General features: G+C 41.0%; 1 protein-coding gene across 9 annotated transcripts in view; it reads left to right on the forward strand.

Moving 5' to 3' along the window:
* RAPGEF5 (Rap guanine nucleotide exchange factor 5) overlaps window positions 1-18,939 on the forward strand; it is a 196,217-nt gene that overhangs the window by 56,290 nt on the left and 120,988 nt on the right. For all 9 annotated transcript variants that reach the window (XR_004970861.1, XR_004970862.1, XR_004970859.1 and 6 more), the window contains exon 6: window positions 7,287-7,353. Coding sequence is in view for 5 of the 9 variants with exons in the window: in XM_036327925.1 (XP_036183818.1) it covers window positions 7,287-7,353 (67 nt within the window). In the remaining 4 variants the exon portion in view is untranslated. The remainder of the gene's footprint in view (window positions 1-7,286; window positions 7,354-18,939) is intronic.

Raw genomic sequence — 18,939 nt, forward strand, 5'->3', positions numbered from 1 at the left:
TGCTAAAATCCTCAATGTAAAATATACAAAGGAGATATCAGTAATAACTAATTTTATTCAGTTTTAGATGAGTGTGTAACTATATACCCCGGACTCTAATGAAACCTGTCACATTCACAATGTACTACTGATGGATAACTTTCATTTAGAAGCATAACTAGTAAGTAGCCTGATGGTATGAAGAAGTATCTTCTCTTAAGAAGGTTTACGAGGTGTTTATATTCATGATATTGAAGACCTCAAGAAAAAATCCAATTCTCGTTTCCCCACCACCCCAGTTTTCCCTTTTGTCATAGCATTTGCTTTAGTAAGAAGAGCAGGCCTGTCCAGAACGTAGGTGTTAGGGGAGGGTGCGGATGGGACAGTACTTGAGTGTTGGTCTGACGCCCTTCTCGCCCGCTTGGGGTCAGTAGGTATTGGACGTGGTAGAGATTGAGTCTGTGCTCCTTGAGGAGTGTTCTCTTGAGGACTTGCTGGCAATGATTTCTTAGAAAGAAAAAGCTCATATCTGGCCCAGGAAATGTTTCTGAAAGAAAAAGTCCCAGAATACCTTTCCTTGCCTGACCATCAGCAGGTGTGAAATGGATTCTGGGTTGTCCCAGGAGAATGTGAACTGTGCCATTTCCTTCTGAGCTTGGTGGAGGAGCCCTCCTCCTGCCCAAGACTAATTTTTCTCCCTGGCTTCCTCGTTCTCTCGTTCCCTTTCTCTCTCTCTCTCTCTCTCTCTCTCTCTCTCTCTCTCTCTCTCCCCCCCCCCCCCCCCCCGTTGGCTATTCTCCTTCAGTAACCAAATGATTCTCTCAATCATAACAAGAAAACTAAACCCACCTTTGGTTGTATGTCTTCTAGTTACTTCTTCACCCATCTCCTTTGCTTTATAGCAGAAGTTCATGGCTTTCAGCCTAAAACCCAGATTCTTTAGCAATAACAGATGGAGCCTGACTGGTCTGGCCTTGGCTTTACCTCTTGCCATTTTTCCACTTGCATGTCCAGGTCACCCTGACGCAGTTCTAGGGCCATCCTTACCCATCAGAAACTCACCCTGGATGTTACTTCTCCCAAGACACCTCTGACCATCACAGATCGGTCTAAGTGACTCTCACTTGGTTGCAGAGTATCCTAAAGATAGATTTTGCTACATCTACTGGGTATTATGATTTTTTTTCACATATTTGTGTGCTGTATATCTCCTGTTTGAAAGATTCCTGTCTTGGTTCTAACAATGTCTGTGTCCTGGAATTTCATTAGCCCCTAGCAGGAGTAATCTGAAGTCCCTCCTAAAAATCATGTTTCTCTCAAGTTCCTTCAAACCAAACGAACCAGGACAGGTCAACATGAGCCTGGCTGTGGGGTGTTTCCGTGGGAGGTAGTGGACAAGCCTGCCTGACATCCTCTTTTCTGTAAGAATTCCAATTGGAAGACAGGTGTGTTACCCACCCTCATCAGTCCCAATCCAGAATATCTCTGTTTAACCCATAGGTTAATGTGTAGTATGTATATGAGGCACACTCAGAAACAAATGAAAGCCTCTGAGATGGCAGTAGGAGCATGTTACACCAAAGCTGACTGAGGCCACATTTCATATTGTTAGATGAGTCTGTCACCTGCAGCATCGGCAACATCGCCATGCCCAGCAGTGCTGGCTCAGCAGTCCTGGAAGCAAGGTCATGAGTGACTTCTCAGCGGGATTGGCTGGTGCCAGTTATGCACAGTCTCTATCTCCTGAACAACTTGACTCCAAATGTTTGTCTATTTTGCGGTTGTTGGGATGCATTTAACACATTTTTTTTTTCTGTAGGAACAATGTTGTATGTTGTGGTAGCCCTTGGCAGCCCACATATGCTATTCAATATTGCGACATAGACAGAACTAGTGAATTTTAATAATATTTAATAATAATAAATGATAATAATATTTCTCTAAGAAAATGCTTCCAACCTCCCGCCGTGGAATACCAGGAAACCTCTTCCACTTTTGAAAAAGAAGTAGGCTTTTCCAACTCCAAGATGGTACTGATTGCTCTTGAATTTTGAAGCACAAATGTTTTGATTAAACAATCTTCTAGCTCATGTATAGAATTACAGTAAGTTTTCTTTGTGAGAACTTCATTGGAATAATAATCTCAAATCCATTATACTAATTCTCATGAAGACATTTTCACAAAGAGAATTCTGGGAACCTCTGCAGGGAGGCCAGTTAAATCCAAGTTGCTGGAGATGATGCTGGGACTGGTATGAAACTACTGCCCAGATCACGCACGGTTCCTGTGTGCTGCCTCCTAAGGCTCTTTATTAGAACTCAACCATGTTGAGCTGAGAGTTTGTGTTGAGAGATGTTCTTGGGTGGGGAACTTCTGCTTCTTTTCTTTTGCCTTATGAATTACGTAACTGATTGTCAAGCAGTTGCCTAGGTTGGGTATTGACATTAAGGCTATGGTAATTATTTTTTAGAAAAAGATCAGGCAGTGGGGGTGGTAATTATGCTGCTGTTATTGAATATGTTTTCATAGTTATCAGATCTTTGGTATTAGGTATAAGAAAGTCAGTCTTGTTGGATTTTAGTGACAAAAAGTTCACTGAAAGGAAGACCTGCTGCAGGGAGCTAGGAGAATGTGTGAATAACTGGAGGGAATAGTTCTTGGGTATAAGCAGAGTCCTTCAGTTGACTTGATGAGGTAACTAGTTAATATCTTGTGCAGCAATACTCCTGGGATGGTAGTTCATAGCAGAGCATTCCTTGAAGTTTAAGGTACTCAGTGAATATGCAGTTGTTCCTGTGGAAAATAATGCCATGAATAATAATATAAGAATAAATTCTGTGTTTCATGTACCCACAGCTATAAACCTACGTTTGCCACACCCTGTCTTCAACAAATAGTTATTGAATGCCTGTCACACCAGTTTGTGTTCTAAGTGTTGAGAATGCAACAATGAACAAAACAGACAGAAACCTCTACTCCTACAGAGCCTTCAGTCTAGTAGGGGAGGACAGAATTTTTACAATGAACAGATTTATGTTGGTTAAAGGTAGAAAGCTTCATGAAGAAAAATAAAGTGGGAAATATGGGGGCTATGGATATGGGTCAGCGAAGGCTTCTCTGGGAAGTTGTCAGAGACTTGGAGGATGTGAGGAGAGGAGCAATGTGGGTGTCTGAGGGATGTGGGTGTCTGAGGGATGTGGGTATCTGAGGAAGGCGTTCCAGGATGAGAGGACAGCCGGTGCAGAGGCTGCAGGGAGAAGCATCAAAAACAAAGCAAGTGTGGCTGGAGGAGATAAGAGAGGGAGGGATGAAAAAACGACCAGGAGGCCAGATCCCAAGGGCTTCGTACAGACTTTGATTTTATGCAGAAGGAGATGGAGAGTCATTTGAGGATTCTGAGCAAAGGAGGGGCATGATCTAACTTGCATATTAATAAGTCCACTCTGGCCCCAGGGTCCAAGTGAGAGATTCTGTGGCTGGACCACAGTGGTAGCAGAGGTGGTAAGAAGTGGTCAAATAAGAGATACACCTGGAAGCCAGTAGGATTCCAGGGTGCATGCAATGGGGATTGTGGGTGGGTGGCTGTGCTTGCAGCGAGAGGAGAGAAAATCAAGGCTGACTTGCAACTAGGAGGATGGACTTGCTGAATTTGTGCCTCAAAATTCAGGGAAATCTGTGGGGAGGGGAGGATTTTTGTTTGTTTGTTTTTTGGTGGGAGCTGGGTAGAATGATAATATGTCCAGTTTGATAGTTAGAGGGACCAGGGCAGAGGACCACAGGCTTTTGCCACTCCTGTGTCCTCTCAACTACCCTTAGATAGTAACCTCTCCAACTTATAAAGACGTCTGCCCGCAGCACTAGGACTTGGGTTCAGGCTTGGGCTATTGTTAAGCAGAGACATAGAGAAGCAACCACGAACATGCTTAAAGGGGTGTGCCCACTGGGCGGGAGCTTCCTGCTGGCACACACCCTCGGGGAGGGGTCTTTCTTCCTGGGGTCAGTCCTTTTCTGTCTTAAAGTCAACTGGTCGTTGCCGTTAACTGGGGATTCCAGCCCGGGTTTCTGTGCTTCCCTTCCCTAGCCACACTCGGAACTTCCCTCTTCCTCTCTTGTCCACTGGGCAGTACACGGGGAATATGCAAGTATTGCAATTGATTCTTTGCTTTACTCTCCCTTGCCCCACCTGTTTCATTATCTATTTTGATCTGACATGTGACAACGTTGTCTTCACTGGACTACACTGATGTGTATTTACATACATAAAATAATCAGAATTCATCTACATTTTATGAAAATACATTTGCTGGGGAAAGACGGTGGGGTGTTTCTGGGCATTTTGGCATCAAGCTGAGGTGGGACCCAAGTGGTGAGGAAGACAAGTGGTTGAGGGTTAGCCTTCTCTCTTGCTTTCCCCTTTTCAAACTTCTACTGTTTGCTCATTCCCACCAGTTCTGCTCCCAAGACTCCCCTTTCCAGCAGGCGAGACGCGGGTGTCTGCTCATGCCAGGGGCAGGGGGCACAATCGCAGGAAAGAAAGGGTGTTTCTGAATTCTAGAGCTCTCAGCAGGCAGTGGGGCAGCCCTTGCTGGTTTGGAGTCTGGAGAACAGCAGGATGAGATCTGGGTCTCAGAAAGGTAATCCTTGTGTCTGCAGGAGATTGAGCACAAGGGGGAGAAGCCAGAGACAGAGAAGTTGATCAAGTGGTTAAAATAATTTGTGCAAGTGAAGGTGCAGACCTCGACTGTCAGTGAGGCTTGACCGTGACCATGAGGGACTGAAGGAGAGCAGAGCCTGAGGAAGGGAAGCTAGAGAGTCTGGTGTCTGGCAGGGCGGGAGGAAGGGGGTGGCCAGAGGGCGACCATGGAGCTGAGCTGTGAGGGGCATGGGCAGGAGGAAGAGGAGTTCAGTGTAAGTTATGCCAAGTTCCAAGAGCCTAAAGATTCCCCACATGGGTGAAAATTCCTGGAATTGCCACCTAGAGCCCCGTTGAAGGCAAATGGAAGAACAAGGGGAGCTCGGGCAGGAGAAAGATTTGGGAGGTCCCGGGCTTAAACTGTGCTGATTGAGGCGATAAAAGTGGGACAGGGGCTGCGGGCAGCTCGCTGGAGATCATCACCCGGCTTTCCCCAGGCACATTTCCTTTAGAAACGCTTGTGCTGAGGCACGTTTTGTGCTGGGAGAATGATGACAGATGGTTTTGCTTCTGAACAGGGACGACATTATTTGCCACTGAGCCAGCAACTGCTCAGCCATCACTCATGAAGTAGTCATTATCAGTCACAAACACAAGGGCTTCCCTGGGAATATTGAAAGCGCCGAATCCTAGCCACTAGACCACCAGGGACTCAATCCCTGGGAATATTGAGTTTCTCTCAGAAGTTTGTTGAAATGACATTCATGACAGAATCTGTGGTGCGAAATACCTCACCCCATCAACTCCCCCAGGTGTCTGCAGGGTCTGAGAGGCAGGGGACAGCATGAGCAGCCGCGCTCTCTGTGGACCCAGACGGAGTATCCAAGCCCTTGTGATGTGCCCTGGTGTCTTGGTGCGTTTGGTGCTTCATTTCCTGACAGATCTGTCAGTCACCTCAACTTAATCATATAAATTTGGTTTGGCGGCTGAGGTTATAAAAGATTGCAAATCTCTCCTTAGTATAACTTCATGTATAGGAAAACCGTTTTTAAGACTTTTTTTTTTTTAAATGCTTTTATTGATTTCTGAGAGAGGAAGGGAGAGGGAGAGAGAGAGAGAAACATCAGTGATGAGAGAGAATCATTGATCGGCTGCCTCCTGCATGCCCCCTACTGGAGATCGAGCCCAAAACCCAGGCATGTGCCCTGACTGGGAATCGAACTGTGACCTTCTGGTTTCTGGATCGACTCTCAACCACTGAGCCACACTGCCTAGGCAGGGAAACCTTGTGAATAGATCATTTTAATAGTAAAGCTCATTGTTTGGAACATTCATCATCAATGTAACTTGGTTTTGGGGGAATACGGTAAATTATCATGCTCGGTTCCCATTGTTTTTATGGGCAGGTCATTAGGTAATGTTTGAAACACGTTGCTGCATAAGTGATTAAGCTATCGGACAACACCCGCACTGTTTCATACCTACATCATGCAATCCTTATAAAGGGAGTGGTTTGTAACTCACTGCTCTGGAAGGGTATGGCTTGTTTCCTATAAAAAGGTTTAATAACACGTGCAGAACAGGAAGCCGATGTCAGAATTGATCTGGCCAGCGTTTATTTTCTTAAAGAGCTTCTTAGCTCCCCTGTGTGCCGGGAGCCGCCCTCCTGCCACTCCGACTAGCACCCCAGCCGGCCCACTGCTGCCACTGGCACAATTGGAATCAATCACTGGACTGCCATCCTGGTAACGCCGCTCCACAGGGCAGCTGCCACCGACCCCTCCCGTTCCACAGGGGAGAAGGGATTGCTTGTGGAAATGGACCTGGGAGACAATTTATATATTCAATGGCATTAATATTTTTCTTTGACCAAACCAAGAGAAAGAATGCAGTTCTATAAGATTTGTTTTAAAAAGTAGATCATTTTGTACATTAGTACATGCGTTTCTGCAGTGAACGTTTTTTCATGAATTACATTAGAAAGGTGATTTGCCTAAACAAACCAATCTGACACTGTGTGATATATGTCTCTGTGTGATATATGTCTCTGTGTGATATATGTCTCTGTAGTGATTCAACATATGCATACACTTTTTTTTTTTTGGCCTCTCAACTGGGCTGTCTCTCTTAAAAAAGAACAAAGGGCTTCTTCTGCTATTGTTTTCCACATAAATCCTGTCATAGTGTTAGGTCTGTAATAGACCATTTCAGAATACATCTGTTTTGGCTGGAACTCAGATGTAGTGGAAAATTCATGATTCATATTTTCAAAATCTGGATTTCATTTAGTGTAGAGGGAATGGTAGTGCTTCACCAGCACATATTCACAGCCACTTATGCTTTGTGTATGCCCATATCTGTAAATCCAGTGTGCCGGGATTATGTTGTGAAAGCATTTGGAGAGCAGCACTCTATCTTTAGGATTTAGCTGGTGTTGTGTGAAGAAGTTCTTGCTGACTGAATTTGAAGGGACATTTGGGCTGCAGCAGAACTGAGTTCCCACGGCACTACCGACACCACGTTATTTGCTTGGGGACTTTCACTAATGTATTAAACGAGAATAATTAGACAATCATGTATTTAACAGTGGGAATGCCATGTTATTCCCCATAACTTGGTAGATAAATTTGAGTAACCAGAGCTGAAGGGTAATTCATTCTTTGTTTTTCAAAGGTCCCATCAGAAAATTGAAGACTCGGAAGAAAGCAGTGATGAAATTCTTGCGCGTCTAACGTCGGCGGTAAGGCCACGCACATTCCCTCCGAGGGGTGCGGAAATAATGAATCCAGGGCTTTTGAAGGGAGGCATTTGGGCAGTGATGTGGGGACACTTGCCCTGTGTTTGCTCATCATTGTGGGAGGCCCCAGTCAAGGCGAAAGGAGGCCCCGGCATGGACTCGCCCTGCTTGGTGCAGCCTGTCCAGTAAGACCATAGATACTAGTATTCTTGGCGGAAAATTTCTGGAACCTCCATGGAGGCATAAAATCTGATTTTTTAAATCAACATGACTCAATCTAGGGAAAGTTGTGGCCTGCTGCACAAAGGAGAAAAGACTGTGTTTCGTTAGGAAAAAAACAAACAAAAAAAGAATTACCACAGCCAACAAAAGGCCAGGTTATTGGTTTTTAATGTACTGGAATGCAACATTTTTGTTGTGTTTTTTAAGGCCAAGAATCAGAATTGGTAATTGCCTTGTTGGTTGAAGAATCGTTTATGCCCACCTTCATAGAAAAGCTAGCAGTGGTCACTGGCCATGGGCTGCAGTTTTGAAGGGCCCTGGCAATCCTTCGCACAGAATCTTCATCCACTGGCTTGGCTTTCGGGAAGCTGTTTTAGCCTTACCAAAGACTCTTTAATTCTGCTTTAACTTTATTATTGGAATTTATTATTGTAATTGCTGAAAATCCTGCTGGATTAGGTTATGTATGTGGTTGAAACTGATCTTGTACAGTTTTACACACCAGATTGGTGTGAAAGTTAGAAGTAGCCTTTCCTACTCTTCTTAAAACGTAGCTTAGAAAAGTAATTTTTGATTAAATACAGTGATCTGTGGTATAAAACTTCATGTGAAATGGAATTTTGACAGTATATTAAGAAAAACTATTTAGCATGACCTTTGCAGCTTACTTTTACTTATTTATATAAGTTATTTTATTTTATTTTTTTATCACCATTTATTCCCTCTATGCCCTCTTCCACCACCCAACCCCTCCCCCCACCATTTATTTTTTATATTGAAGTATAATCGACACACATCATTATATTCATTTCAACATAATGATTCAATATTTGTATATATTGTGAAATGTTCACCACAATAAGTCTAGACATCTGTCACCATACATAGTTATAGAATTTTTTTTCTTGTGATGTGAACATTAAGATTTATTCTTTTAGCAACTTTCAAATATGCAATATGGTTTTATCCACTAAAGTTACCATGCCGTACAGTGCATTCCCATGACTTATTTATTTTATAACTGGAAGGTTGTATCCCTGACTCCCTTCACCCATTTTGCCCACCCCTGCTTCTGGAGATATAGATATAGATATATAGATATAGGAATATATAAAAGCCTAAGCAACCGTTACGACTGAATAACCGGAACGACCGGTCAACCAGTTGCTATGATGCACACTGACCACCAGGGGGCAGATGCTCAATGCAGGAGCTGACCCCTGGTGGTCAGTGTACTCCTACAGCCAAACTCCCGATCAGGACTGGGCAAAACGGCCCCAATAGGCCCTGATTGCCGGCCAGGCCTAGGGACCCTACCTGTGCACAAATTTCGTGCACCAGGCCTCTAGTATAGATATAAAATCACATTTTCTTTATCCATTTATCTATTGATGGACACTTTGGTTGTTTACATATTTTGTAAATAATGTTGCAGTGAGCATGGGGATGCAGATATCTTTCTAATTAGTGTTTTACTTTTCTTCAGATAAATTACCTAGGTGTGGAAATGATGAATCACACAGTAGTTTTATTTTTAATTTTTTGAGGAGCCTCCATTCTGTTTTCCACAGTGGTTGCACCAATTTACATTCCCACCAACAGTGCCCAGGGGTTCCCTTTTCTCCCCATCTTTGCCAACACATGTATTATTTCATGTCTTTTTGATAATAGACATTCTAACAAGATGTGCGATATTTCATTGCGCTTTTGATTTGCATTTCTCTGACAATGAATGATGTTGAGCATAAACCCATGGGCCATTCTGTATGTCATCTTTGATAGGGCTCTAGCAATCCTTCACACAAAATCTTTATCCAATGGCTTTGTTTTCTAGAAAATTTTTCTAGCAGTTTAAAATATGGACCAAAGAAGAGTGCCTCATGGGTGCAAAATCATTAAAATGGCACCCACAACAGCACTATGAAATAGGTGGGATATCTGTTTCATAGATATGAAAGCTTGTGACATTAAGTAATTTTCCCAAGATCACCCATGTAGAATGGAACAGAGCCAGGATCTAAACGCAGACTTTTCTACTTCCCAATCATGTTCTCCCAGCAATACCACTCACTGTACTGTCTTTTACAGTTCTCTCTTTTTATTCAAACTTGAAAGTCTTGGCTGTCTTTTAAAAAGTCCTCATTCTTTAAACCCCAGTAGTTTGTTTCTTAGTCCCAGTTTAGGTTCATAAAAAAAAATAATAATTCCTGAAACTCTACCCTGGAAGAAAACACAAGTAAGTTTTCATAGTAAAGGAACATGAGAAGATAGTGCATGTTTAGAAATACTAGTAAAAATGGCTTTATAAATGAGTCAGATTTACAGTGGTTGAATTTATTCAAACATGACCAATATATAAATGGTTCAGTCATGTTTCTGGTGATTTTTAGCAAAGAGCTACCCTCCCAAGTGCCTGATGTCCACAAACCTAAACAATATAACTCTGTAAGAAGTTTTCAGCTCACGGGAAAATGACAGATGTAATAGAATCCTTCCATTATAGAAAGTCTACAGAAACACTGGACATTATTATCTGGAAACTGTTTCTCTGTTATATATACAGTTTCTGCCTTAGCACCTTAGCTTCATTTCTAATTTCTTCTGACCCTACGAATTTTGTTACCTTGAAAACTTTCTCTTTTTCATTTGCTGTGAGTCTCTATTGGTCTGATAAAGCTGGTGGGCCGAGAAGGGCTCTTGGACGACATAGTCTCCCAGTTCCCACTCTTGAAGTTCTGAGCATGATTTTATTTTTAACCATGCATCCCTTCAGTGTTCATGACAAAAAGAGTACTCAGAATTGATAATATGGCTTTTATATATTTGTATTGCAATGCAGGGTAAACAAAAAATAGGGAATAATTTACAATGAGTTAAGTGTTGCTTTCAAAGCCATAATTCTTAGGATGTAAATTTAGGAAACATGTTAAACGTTGAGGCATTGCAAAGAACTGAGAGTACTTGGGAAGCATCCAAAGACAGGAAACCAGAAACATAGAAATCTTTAAAAGGAGATAAAAACTGATTCTAGACTTCCGTCTCTTGCTTCTTTAAAAGCAACATCCCAAACAATCGCTATTAAACTATTTCTCTTTCTTTTGGCTAAATTTTCATGATGGAAATTGTAGGGATAATTTCTCTATAATTCTACATTCAAAAACACAAACATCTTATCTGGACTTGAGTAAAATTCGTGGATTTTGTTCACCCAGACTAATTGTCAAACCATCAGGCTGATGTGAGTTAGGCTAAGATGTGACTTTCATGTGTCGGGTGCCTGTTTGGTGGTATGGTTACATAGTGGCATTTATGAAAGGCTAAGGGGCACGTGTTGTAGGACTTTGTGCTGCTTGGTCCTATGAAATCAGCCATCACCTGGATGGTGAAAGAAAACAGTGTTGAGTGTCTACAATATAATGCTAAGTTGGGGTGATAGTGGTGGAGAGTTTGTGGCCAAATCTTGAGAGATGATTTAAAATTACAAATCAAGTGTTCAGAATTTGGAAGAGAGGTCTATGGGGATGAGAGCAAAACCCAACACTCTGGGACCACTTAACTAGATACTCTCACACCCTCCTGTTGCTTCTCATAGCGGATTTAGTTTATAATTTTCATCTGTTTCAATTTCTCGGCATCTTTCTACTCTGTCCCCTCACTCATGTTCACCGATTCATCCCATTTGAAGGTAGAATCCAAGCTTCTGATGCTTTTAATGGCATTTTCTAAATTCCTTCTCATGGGGTCTTTGGGTGCATTACCAGTCCTCTGAGAAATAACGCTGAGCTAAAAAATCTTACTTGCCAATCAAACCCAGATTATAAATGAAGGTGTCTGCTGTAAGTTCTGGAAGACCATGAAGCAAATGAAGCCCCAAGAAGCAAGTAAGCCATATTTTTGGTGAAAGTGTTAGAGAAAAAGAAACCTGCTTTGGGATTTCTTTCTGTGTTTCTCTAAAAGGAAAACAAAAGGGAGGTGATTATTACTAACTGCTGCATATTGTCAACTTCACGAAAACATTTTTCCCTGCTCAGTGTCCAGAAATTGTGATGTAACACTCCCAGTTTTCACGTCTACTGTGCCCTTGTTCTCTCATGATTCCTAGCATTCCTTCTAGTTAAGGTCTTGTTCTCACTTTTCCCCCATTTGGAATCCTGCTTGACCCATAAAACAGATCTGATTTCACTTTCATTCACTAAGGCAGGGGTCCTTAAACTTTTTAAACAGGGGCCACTTCACTGTCCCTCAGACCGTTGGAGGGCCCGACTATAGTTTTAAAAAAACTATGAACAAATTACTGTGCACACTACACATATCTTATTTTGAAGTAAAAAAACAAAACAGGAACAAATACAATATTTGTATTTGCATGTGGCCCGCGGACCGTAGTTTGAGGACCCCTGCACTAAGGCCTGCCCTTAACTTGGACCTTTGATTTTTCTCCCAAGTCCTCTTTTCCTTACAGTTCTCTTGGGAAATGGTGGTTCCTGAGGCACAAGGAACTGAGTCTATTGAACAATCAGTTCTGAATCGCTGAGTGCATGATGCTGTGAAACTCAAAGATGTCGACTTTTCAAGATTTTCTCTCTTGTTAGCTATCTCCTTCCTCTAATATTGCCAGTTCTTATAGTTCGCTTTCACCCATTTAAAACCCCTCTTCTTTGCCATGTTTAATCTTTCACCTGAAACTTTAGCTGTGTTCTTTAAGGATGTGTCTTTCACAAGATGCTATTTCTACCCTTTCTGGGTCCAGGAAGCATACAGTGTCCAGGATTTCAGTAGTTTGTACTCCTCGATGAATCTGCAAGTTGGATTTGATTCATTGGAGAATTTCTTTTTCAACAGTAGTATCTGAAGATAACAGTGACAGCTTTTTAAATCGGAAGCTTTCCAGTTGGTACTGATTCAGCGAGCAGAAATAGCGTGGGATTTGGGTTTTGATGAATCTCAAAAAGTTAGGCTTTTAGAGACTTACTTAAGAAACCTTATGCCAAGTTTGCAAGGTCTAGAAATAACCTTAGGTTAGTCAACGTGAGGAGAATCTGTCACATTTAATATATGATGAGCACAACCCAGTGATGATTTTCACCACATAAAGAAATATGTTTTTAAAAAATATGCACCTTTTGCCTGGCTGTCTGCCTCTTCCTTTCTGGGGAATTGAGGAGCGGAGTGTAGTTAATCTCCCTTTTCTTCGCCTGTCATAGACCTGAGCGAGCATGTTTGTTCAGAGAATAAAAGTAAGTTACTCCCCCAGGGAATGACTAACCTTCTGTCTGGCTGCCACAGGATCATGAACATCTTGTTACCTTATATTTCTTATCTGTAGGGAACATAAAATTCCTGCTTGGAATCCTTAGCCTGGCTCCAGCTCTTCCAGTGGCTTAAGAGCGTCTCCGTGATTTGGAGAAGGGCCAGGTGGATTGAGTTTTTAGAGAAAGTGTCAAGTGAGACCCTAGAAGAGAGACCTGGTTTCAAGGAGCATTTATAAAGCACCAGAGGAATTGTAGCACATTTCTGGTGTAGTATTCCTTGTTCCTGTTTTTCAGAAGAAGTCATGGGGCTCATTAGTGTCCAAAGGGCCTTGAGCTGAGGAGCGCAGGTCTCCGGGCCTATTGGAGTTCTCTCACCCGCCCCCTTGTGGGAGCACACATAACACTTCCCAAACCTATGATTGTCAATGCCCGAACAGACAACCGAATGGAATATTTCTATCATTTGTCAATAAAAAAATGCATGTATGTTCTAAGTCTGTTGCACATAAGAATGATTTTCTTCATCCTGGAAATCGGCCTCAAATTCCAAGATTATAGATGTACACACACAACTTTTTAAAATTAATAATTCAGTTATCATCTCTGCTTCCAAATAAACCTGCACCTACCCAGATTATGCAGTAATCTAATTTAACTCCAGCCTTGAGAATTTAGTTTTTGGTAAACAGTATAATATATGCTGTTTGCCTATGGAAACAAGTCCAGTGGGGGGACATTTATTTAAAAGCATCTGTTCCGGGTACTGTAAGTGTGTAGAACCCATTCAAGAATAAAACGTGTCTCAACAAATCTCTTTTGAAAAGAAGTGTGTGTGTGTGTGTGTGTTGTGTGTGTTGTGTGTGTGCGAGTGTGTGTACATGTATATGTGTACATATATATGTATACTATGGTATTTGGATATCTATTCCCAAGATGAAGAAAATTATTTTGATATGCAATACACCTAGAAAACATAGACATTTTTGATTGAATAGAAACATACTACTCAACTGTCACTTGGTGTATTGACAGTCATGAGTTTGTGAAGTGTTACTGTGAAACCCTGTGTGAGGGATGTTAAATGAGCTTTAAAAGAATGATCCATGAATATCTCATATTGGGCTGCTTCTTTGTGCATTTGTTTAAAATAAAATTTCTTACAGCTACTTCAATGAAATGTAATTTTGTATTCTTAAGTCAATGTTATAGCTTTATATAGAGTATATTCATATTGCAGAAGGACCAGGAGGCATATAAAAAAAGTAAAAATTACTTGATTTTTTTTGGTGGTGATGAAATAGGTAGATTTTTGAATGTTTCTGTCTTTTTACTTTGTTGTAAAAGTTAGAATAGGATGAAATTTCATGTGACTACTGGGTAGAAATAGTGTGAAATCTATTCCTCTATTTGTAAGTGTCAAATGGTGGTAAACCTGGTGGTGAGCTGGATTCAACTCTGCAATTTTCTTCTTATTTACCTGACACTTGGATTGTTTAACTTGGACTTAGAGACTTTTACAATTTTTAAAAATCCCTGAATAGAAAAATGCTCATAATAAAACCACTTATAAATAACTTACTAACACTCCTGGTGTTTGTTACTTCCTAGGTTATTTTTCTTATATGTATATTTTTATTTTAAAAAATGACCCTTTTATTTTGTGGCCTGTACTTGTCACTTAATAAGTTTTCAGTGCTAAAAGTACCTCCTATGACATTTATAGTGGATCTGTAGTATCCCGTTTCATGATTTACCATTTCCCCTACTTTTGAATATTATGCTTGTTTTTAATCTTCTGCTCTTATAAACAGCACAGAGGTGACCTTCTGTGTGGGTACAATGGGGAAGAATCTGGCTTGCAGATGTTAGTGTATTAACCCATTGATTTTGGAAGACCACCTGAGACGTGGGTAAAGACTGAGAATGACTGGTATCTGCAGTTTTTGCCTGGTGCAGGTGTTCTGCTAACGCTTTTCATGCACCGTCGCACCCCAGGCTCACTCAGCAGGGTGTGCTATCATCACAGTGGGGAGATGGAGCTTTTTAGACAGAAGTAGTCACTGAGAGTCCACTTTTTCCTGGCCAGTTTGGTTCAGTAGTTAGAGCATCAACCCATGGATCAAAGGGTGGCGGGTTCGATTCCTGGTCAAGGCATATATCTCAGATGCGATCCCCAGCTCCTGTCAGGGCAGTCAGGGTGCATGCTGGAGGCAACCAGTCAATGTGTCTTTCTCACATCAATGTTCCTCTCTCTCTCCCCACCTCTTCCCTCCCTTCCGCTCTGTCTGGAAGTCAATGGAAAAAATATCCTCAAGTGATGATTTAAAAAAAGAGAGAGAGTCCACTTTAATTAAAAATAACCATTTAGGATTCTTAAAACAGTTTTCCACATCATCTTTACTTAACACTATATAGTTACTGAATGGGTCTCAACAAATTGGATTTAGGATTAGATTATAGAATTTTTTGGAAGCATTTTATGAAATGAGACTTGACAAGTTACAGTAAATAACATTTTAGTTTCTAAGTGGTCAGGAGTCATTAAATACTGGTAAACACGGCTGTGTGGTTTAGCACTTGAGAATTCATTCAGACTGCTTCTGAGGGTTTCTGGCTTCATTATGTGTACTCTGGAGTGTGCAGACTCTGGTAAAAATTTTATAACAGATAAATCATTTTCCAGAACTAGGCTCTATTAGCAAGTTCCTATAAGACCCTAAGAACTACACAATGGAATACTACGCTGTGGTAAAAAAGAAGGAATTCTTGCCATTTGCAACAGCATGGATGGAACTGGAGAGCATTATGCTAAGTGAAATAAGCCAGTAAGAGAAAGATAAATACCACATGATCTCATTCATCTGTGGAATATAGAGAACAACATAGACTGATGAACAGGGACAGATCCAAAGACAGAGGAGCAGCGATCAGACTATCAATCCCCAGAGGGAAAGTAGGGGAGGGTGGGGGTAAGGGGAAGAGATCAACAGGGGGATGAGAGCATGAGTTGGGGGGGAGGTTGGGGTTATTGGGGGGATGAGGACACATTTGTAATACCTTAACCAATAAAGAAATTAAAGATTTTAAAAAAAAGACCCTAAGAAGGTGTGGAGGGATAGTTTTTCAGGAAGGCTCTGAGGATCTGTGTTACGATTTTATGGTTGGTAGACTGGTCCCCAAAGATGGATGCCCTCATTAGCACCTGCAAATATCACATTAAATGATTAGATGGTGAAAGGGGCCATCAAATATAATTAAGGCTACAGGCCTGGATTGTCTGCATGCACCCAGTCGAATCCTATGAACCTTTAAAAGCTAAGAACTTACTCTGGTAAAAGTCAAAGAGAAATGGCAGAAGAGAAGGTTAAAAAAATCCCAGCACGAGAAGGATTAAACACAGCATTGCTGGCTCAGAGGAGGAGGAGCCCACGTGCGATGACCACAGAGGCCTCTGGGAGTTAAGGGCAAGCTCCAGGTGACACTGGAATCCTGGAACTACTTTCAAGGTTGGCCTAAAGTAAATGGACATTTCCTTTGCCTGTTTTAGGCTTTTGAATCTTGACCTTGAGTTCTGAATCTTGTTCTCCCAGGAATCCCTCCCATGTTAGGTTTCTAAAGATTTTCTAGTTGACAAAGATCTTATTTGATCTGGATTCATCCCAATCCAGTATTTCTAATGTAACATCCCTTTATGCTTCTGCAGGAGTCTACCCCCTACAGACAGGAGACCCCTACATAGGAGATCCCTGAGATACCTGGGACCTGACTAGTGTTGTGGTTATAATAAGGCTATTGTTGTGACATCTAACCTCCAAAAAGCACAATGAGTGGGAATAAAGTCCTGCATTTAGGTTTTTAAGTTTCTTATGTAAGTGCATGGACAAGTATTTGCTACATGGACGTGCATCAGCTACATGGACATGCCTGCTTGGACAGAGGTTCACATTAAAAAGATCTGATAGTTTTCAGATGATCACAAGCAGAGTAGGAGTTAACAATGGAAATTGGATTACTGAGAATGGATAACAGTGTTTTTAGTAAAATTAATAGGCATATCTGTGTGTATTCAAAACAAGTTTATATAAAAGATTTTAACAGTGACAACAATAAAAATAAAGTTAATAAAAAGCTTTTAGAACTATCCCTCGTCTTGATATATTTGCGTAAGCGTAAGCATATGTTGTCTTCTCGGCATGCTAAACAAACACGTCTTTGATGTGGTGACAGCAATTACTGGGGAAACAGCAGTTTGTTAAATAAACTATTAGGTGGAGAACAGTGGTGTCTAGACAGATATTTATATATCTTTCTTAATTTTTCAATTATTGGTTGACATGAACAGGTAATTGCAACATTATCTATGTGTCAGATTTGTGGCAACATTAGCTCTTCAGCAAAATAATGAACGTGGAGATAGGAAAACAGACTTCTGCTGAACAACGAAAACTGCTGCTTGGCCTATGAGTATTCATAGGACCAGAGTCGAGCCAGCATCACTGCTCAGTTTGTATCTTATCTGCAAGTGCGTTGATGACTTTAAGAAGTATACTTATTTGTTTTTTTTCCCTAGAGTGGTTAAAGTCCTTACTAACTTAAAATCTTACAGAGATTTAAGAGTAAGTCTATTTGGGAATAAAATGGGGAAGAATTCTGGATTATGTTCCGTCTTATATTTAATGTAGGAAATTAGAAAATAAGTTCTATGTTTTAAAAACATTTCTATCATGGAACCAACATGTAAATGTTTCCAAAGTTAATAGATTTACTAAAAACCTTTAGGAAATGTGTGACTTGGTGATTCTATCAAACACTGATTTATAAGGACAATGCTTCGGTTAGCTAAGACATTTGCCACTATTGGTCTGTCCTCCCGCAAATGACCTGCATTCTCTCCAGCTCTCACTTGGTTTTCTAGGGCCTCTTGCTCCATGAGGCCTGCTCGTGTCTTCTCGGTTGACCTTTCCCACGGAGGTGCTCCCGGGCACCCAGAATCTGCATTTGACTCTTTCTGTTGCCTCTTGAGTCTTGGTGTTGATGCAGAACAACTTTGTGGGCATTCAGATTTAGAGGCTGCAGGCACTAACGAAGTACCAGAAAGTAAAGAAGACAGAACGCTAGACATAAGGTGGATTCTTGTGCCTGTTAAATTTCAGGACTACTTTGTGAACAGCCCTGCTGGTTATGGAAGATAGAAAATCCAAACAATTCAACATGAGGAAAGGGGAATTTTCGAAATACGTCTAACCAGTCATTTAATTATCCACTATACAGATATTTACAAGAGCAAACATACCCAAATACAGATGTGTTTTGATTTACATAGTTTTTTTTATATCGAATGAACTGCATTTTAAATTAAAGTTGAAGTTTCTTAAAAAGCATCCCTGCAACTTTCCTGGTACTTGAAGAGATGGTGTCTGTCAAATTGTTGCTAGTAACTGAATCTTATCATTGGGTTGAGTTATAGCCTCATTTAATACCTAGAACACAGTGGGCCATGATCCTTTATAGATTAATTAAATTAGAGGAGAACAAAATAAAAAGTAAAGAGTGATTGTCAGTTGAAATGGTCATAAGATAAAGAGGTTGAGTCTTGTGAAAACTAAGATACCTTATTAAATAGAAGAATGATTCTCAACTCGCGATACAACCTAGAAGCACGTAGGAACCTTTGAAACAACAGCAGCAGCAAATACTGATGCCCCGAGGATCTGATTTAGCTGGGGACCAAGTATAAGTAGTTGTTCAAAGCTCCCAATTGGCTCTAATGTGCAGCCAAGCTCGGGAACCGCTGAGAGGTAGATGAAACTCCAAACTATTTAAAGAAAGCATTTCTTAGTAGACTTGAGTAGTGACTACATAGCTATCTGACAAGAGGAAACATGAGAAAAAGATGAGGGAGAGAAGCTTTCAATGTAAAATTAGTAGAGGTTTACAATCCATTATTCAGTTCTGAAATCTAAAAGCTCTGAAGAAAAAAAAATCTAACCTACTAAACATACTTAGTGGAAAATCCTGATGCTTTTTCTAGTCTTCCTTTATCTCATTTGGAATGAATAATCATACATCTTATTGCATAAATACTAATGTGTGATTTCTGATGACAAGTTGTTGC

Source organism: Myotis myotis, unplaced genomic scaffold (genome assembly GCF_014108235.1).
Source record: "Myotis myotis isolate mMyoMyo1 unplaced genomic scaffold, mMyoMyo1.p scaffold_m19_p_11, whole genome shotgun sequence".
NCBI lineage: Eukaryota > Metazoa > Chordata > Mammalia > Chiroptera > Vespertilionidae > Myotis > Myotis myotis.